The 5,710-nt window shown below is 42.5% G+C and overlaps 1 protein-coding gene across 2 annotated transcripts; it reads right to left on the minus strand.

Moving 5' to 3' along the window:
* Positions 1 to 689: 689 nt before the first annotated feature.
* LOC120993322 (mucin-6-like) lies at positions 690 to 3,992 on the minus strand. 2 transcript variants are annotated; one of them, XM_040421851.1, is made up of 4 exons: positions 3,882 to 3,992; positions 3,054 to 3,117; positions 2,169 to 2,207; positions 690 to 1,146 (listed from the first exon to the last, which is right to left on the minus strand). In XM_040421851.1, exons 2-4 carry the CDS (start codon positions 3,088 to 3,090, stop codon positions 797 to 799), a joined length of 426 nt encoding a protein of 141 aa, XP_040277785.1. In that variant the 5' UTR covers positions 3,091 to 3,117; positions 3,882 to 3,992; the 3' UTR covers positions 690 to 796. The 2 variants fall into 2 exon arrangements, with proteins under 2 accessions (XP_040277785.1, XP_040277793.1); XM_040421859.1 differs by lacking the exon at positions 3,882 to 3,992 and adding an exon at positions 3,243 to 3,468.
* Positions 3,993 to 5,710: the final 1,718 nt, after the last annotated feature.

The following is a 5,710-nucleotide window of genomic DNA, read 5'->3' on the forward strand; positions in this document are numbered from 1 at the left end:
TCTATGATGAATATCGTGGTCCAGACAGGTCCTGCTATAATCTGTAGATTGGTCCATCACATGTATTTAGTCTGTAGTAAATCCTATCGATACCAGAACTTGGACTGGAATATCAGACAGAGGTGGCCATGCAGATGAGCGAGAATCATTGGCTTGGCCATGTTTATAGCTCCCCTAGACCTTCACATATTGGCCCATGCATATCCATGCTCAGTTTTCCTACATGTATCATTCATAATGGATTTACTGAAATCCAGGTCATGGTGGTAGGATGGGGACCGCCACTAACTTTAATCTGGTCCTGACAATGAGCAGATTCCCCAATCCAATGACCTATCCATTGAAATATGACTGTAATCATCTTGGCACCTTTACAATGTCTTAAAAGTCAATGTGACTGGCTCTTCTGGAGGATTTTATGTTTACATGCAATAACACACAGGGCAAAGGTATGTATCGCCAGCTTTCTTCAACCCATAGCTACTGTGTGTCTGTCAGCAGTTTTGTAAAAAGAAAACTGCTGACAGACTCCCTTTAAGTCACAAAGACTTTATTGCAAATGAGACACATCACAATCAGATCAGTAGATCAATTCCACAGCAATATAGACTGATTGTGATCTGATTGGTCAGAGATTGGTCAGTGTCAAAGATCCCAGATCGCTTTTTAATGAATCAATAAAAATAAATAAGAACAATGTCAGAAATCATTTTATTTTCATCAGACACATCTCTATATAATAGGACGAGGTCACTTTCAATTTTGATGATTGCTAATAAGACACACATGGGATGGTTTACTTGTTGGAGCCCTCCTGTGGAAGATCCTGTGGAAGGACACATCTCTTTCTGTCAGGTAGGAGCGCGTAGTTGGGTTTACATGCACAGCCTTGCATACAGGCTATTCTAAGGCATTGTGGGGGAGATACAACACCGATGCAGTTATTGGCACAATTGGAATATGTTGTGTTCCCGCTGCAGAGTCTGCACTTATCCTTTTCCACACATTCACCCCAGATATTTTCTACAGTGCCATTTGGGCATAAACAACCTGGAACACACATAAAATTGCATGCAGGATCAGGGTTATCGCAGGTTGGTCGACAGGCGGCCCTACAAGGAGTATATACTTTGCCATCTGTACAGTCTGCAAAAGAAGAATTAAGAACAAGTTAAAAGAATGTCTGGGATTAGGAAAACATGGCTGCTTTCTTCCAAAAGTGTAGTGCCACGCCTTTTCAGAGGATGTTTGTAGTATCAGCTCTATTCCATGGACAGGAGGGGGCGCTGTTTCTAAAAGCAGCCTTTGTTTTCAGTCGGACTCTTGGCTGTTGATGTGCAGCTTAGGGACACCGTCAGTGGCTCTTTTTCTTTCATTTACACACTCTCCTGACCCTGGTGTAAATTAGGTGGGATTGGAAAACCCTTTTAAGTAATCAAAAAAACTAAACAATAAACTAATAAAATAATGTAGGTGATAACGGCAAACAATGTACAATATGCACATATGCCGAATTGCTATGGAAGTGTCCAAAGAGCAAGGATCGTCCCATTGCATTCCTTTATCTGACAAACCAGGTGTGTGCTGAAATGTCAGTCCAGATATATAAACCAAGGAATCCAGGTATAGTGTGAGGCCTCGGCTGATAGCATTGCTCCGAGACACCAGAGGTGTGAGACCACTAGGTACGGATAGTTGGTGGAGTCACATCCTTCAGCTATGCACCGCAGGACAAGGGGAAACATTGGATCGTGAAATGCTCCGATGCTCCACTCATTCATGCTGAATGAGGGAAGAAGGGGTTATGTCCGGGCTCAGCTCTGAACATGGACAACCCCTTAAACTAGACTGTAGAAGATTCATTCTTATTCTTTGGACACTTTCATCGACTCAGTATAGTATAATATAGTTTAGTATTATACACTGGTTGCCTTTATCCCATCTGTTGTTTTGTGAGGGTGAGTTAATGGTTTATTGGTATGTTACAATGTCACCACTAATAGAAAGTCTCTTTGGGAATGATGGTTTCAATTTGAAGAAACAACAATTCTGAGCCCATTTTATGGCCGGAGCAGCAGCTGTCACTTTGACTAATGGACTGTTACCCGGGGACTATAGACTCGATATAGAGAAAGTAAAATCTAATACTTATAGTAACAAATCCTTACCAGGTATTGATTTTGCTGTTACCAGAGCAAGGAGCACACCTGCAAAATGAAAATAAAAATGCTAAGTTCATGTAAAGAAAAATTCAAAGAACATATGGAAACAAAGAAACCGGTACCTAGTGCTGTCAGCAGTCCAACAAGATGAAGGGTATGAGATGGACTACTGAGGTAGGAGATGCAATGGGGTCTGGTTACCACAGGAGTCCTCGTTTAAAGTTAGCAAATTATCCATAATGCTATGTCCCTGCCTCCCCTTCAATAATAATTTGGAAGTATCTGTCTTCTAATGAGCAGACAGAAGAGATACAACTACTGAATACTTTCATTGCCCACCAAGGACCAGACGCTGACTGTACCACTGCCTGTAAGGATGCAAACATTTTACTAGAAATTTTGAGAGACTATGGTCTGTTACGGGAAGGATTATATTTCTCTTACAGCAGATGGTATTGACCTAATGAACGTCACTATATGTTCCTACAATGTATTGAGATTCGAAAATCGGACATCATTTTGTAAGTTCCACCTTTTGAGGACAATCTACTTGGTGACACTGCTGTATTCCTTGTTGGTCCTAGCTAGTACTAAGGAAGATTCATCAGCTTCAGAAACATAGAGAGGTAAGGGTTTAGTTGTATGTAGCTGATTGGTATCATATAGTTCAGCAAATAAATTGTTCTTGAGTTTGTGCTCAGACTTCCTGCTCTGAAAGGGAGAGAAAGAGCTGCTAGAGTCTGAAATCTAAACTGTTCATTGATTATCTACAGAGACCCGAGTGACAATGAAATACTAGTAAAATAAAAAGTAAAAACGGATGCTTTTACTTGGGGATGTAATTTGTAGTAAGAACCAATAGTATACAAACATATCATATGTGCAACTCACCTAGGGATATCAGCAGCAATGTGATTGTTCGTGTCATGTTTAACTGGGAGGTCTAACTTTTTTCCTGTAAATAATGAATTTAAATGATTAGAGTGATCAAATATTATCAGAGGTCTGCAAATATACTTATAGGATTCACACTTTGTCTGTTCTTGAACCAAGTTTCTTCCTCACTCCCAACACACACACCATGATGGCACATTTGAGTAAATCAGTTGGATATTTTCAAAGTATGACAACTTCATTTCAGATTGAAGTCACATCCACAATCTACTGATGGATGTGGGTGCAGCTTCTCTAATCTCTGGTGATCTCTAGGGGAAGCACAATGTGGCCGCTCAGTTTCCCTGCAGTGGCCACTTCAGGAGAAATGGGGTATTACATGTCAGCAATACAAGTGAATATGCATCCATGTAACACATGGACATGCTGAGTCCTCCATAACGAATAAGACTCCTTGTTATCCATATTTCCAAACTGATAGGACAAAACTTTCAATGAAACAAGAAAAGACAAGTCAGCTATCAGCTCTGGTTGGCCTCAAACTGCTTTCCAGTGGGTGATAAGAATTTAGGAAGGACTTTCCCTCCTCATTTGAAAGGCAATAGAAGAAAATAACGGATAAGAATCAGCAATGAGAGCCTGATCCTGCTTTCTAGTCTAAGAGTTGTTAGAACCAATCTCTGGATCCTTCGTATTGAAGTGCATGTAGAGGTATGAGCCAGCCCCAAAGTGAGGCCCCTCTGTGATGTTAGTACACACCTATCATATTGGTGAAATAATATAATATCTTTTCTTCTAGATAAGAGTAGAAGCTTTGGTACAAACCTGGATGATGCACTGTGTATTGTCTTCTGGTGATGCAGGGATACTACTGGTGCGCTATTATATATACATTGAGGGTATGGGTGTGTTCAGGATGTGTGATCTGTGACCTAGTTTTGGTGTATAATCTGTCATTGATGTCATTATGTAATATTCAATTAGTGAACCAGGAATAAATGACCTCAGCGTACACTCTCATCTAACATGATCTGAAGAGCTCGTACAACTTTATGTAAATCACTAGTGTTGAGTGAAATGAAGCATCAGAAGCAGAATTTAGTCCAAAGTTTAGGAAAACTTTGATTTTAAATTAATCCAAATTTCCTCGGGCTTTGTGGTAACGAATCATATTTTCCTAAATGGCGGCTGCACGTGTTAGAAAGTAAAAGTAAGTGTAGAGGAGAGAAGCCTCATAACGCAAGATCACAAACAATGCCGTGCGGCCAGCCAGTCCTCAGGTTGCCATCCCCTTGTGATGTCACAGCTAGGCAGAGCCCTATTGCTGCGACCTTGACCGCAGGGGCAATGTGTGAGTGTGGTGGTCTGATGGGTGTAGTAGTTGGTACTCACATTTCTGCAGCTCCCTGGACCGGCGTGCAGTGATGAGAAGGAATTACTTCGGAGCACATTCTGGTGTTAAGGAATCTCCTCCCAGATGTTGGTTGAGGTGCCCTTGATGGTATAGGGTGTTGTGATGCCATAACCTTTGGGTGCAAATGGGGTGGTAAAAGAAAGAGGAGTCCATTTGAATAAATAACTATAAAATGTACTGAGAATCACTTTCCTTGAACTGATTTTAAAATTGAGAGATTAGTCAACATGTCCTACGGTGTAGAACATGTCTAAGCCCGGGCACCACGCCAAGGTTTCTCAAGTAGCCCGGGACCTAACACTGACCTATCAGCCAGTCTTGAGTGGGACTCACAGACTCCTCCCTCCTCCCATTGCAAGCATGGCCACATGCTGGAGGTAACTGGTGAGCTGTTTGTGAGTCGGCCTTATGCTCCTGTAATTTGCCCACTGGCTCCTGGTATCGCCCATACGGCTCAGGTAGGAGAGTGTTAGGTCCCGGGCTACTTGAGAAACCTTGGCGTGGTGCCCGGGCTTAGACATGTTCTACACCGTAGGACATGTTGACTAATATCTCAATTTTAAAATCAGTTTGAGGGTTTAGGTAGATTGCAGAGTGCACCTGTATTTGTTATTGTTTTGTTATATTGTTATATTAATTACAACATCCGCACTTGTTACCTTGTGTAGGATGTCTATTGTGCTACTTGTGGTTCGCCGCAGGCATCCTCCACCGTATGCATTTTGCTGGGGATTGCAATTAGCAACGGGCCACAAGTGCAGGATCTGCTCCCCTATATATATGCACAACTGCATGTGGGTTTGAGCAGCTCCTGCTAATGCCAACCTGTCTCCTTAGTTTGTATATATAGATTTGTATTGTGGTAAGATTAACGTCATCAGTGGCAAGGTCCACATAACCACCGATACGTGGACCAGTAAGCACGGCAAGGACGTTATATCTCCCTAACTGCCCACTGGGTAAATGTAGTGGTGGCTGGGACTGAGGCGGAAAGCGATTTGGCGCATGTCCTACCACCACCAAGCATTGCTGGATGTTTTGCTGTGCCTCCTGTTGCCTCCTCCTCCTCTACCGCGCAGGGGCTGTGGATTGGCATAGAAGAAAAGACAGATAAGTGGTTTGTGCCGCTAAGCCTCAAGCCAGGCCTGGTGGTGTGCGATCGCAGGCGAAATCTGATAGCAGTTCTGAGCCTAGCCGGTGTGACGCACATCCCTTGCCTTGCACATGTGATGAATTTGGT

Source organism: Bufo bufo, chromosome 1 (assembly GCF_905171765.1).
Source record: "Bufo bufo chromosome 1, aBufBuf1.1, whole genome shotgun sequence".
In the NCBI taxonomy this organism is placed as follows: domain Eukaryota; kingdom Metazoa; phylum Chordata; class Amphibia; order Anura; family Bufonidae; genus Bufo; species Bufo bufo.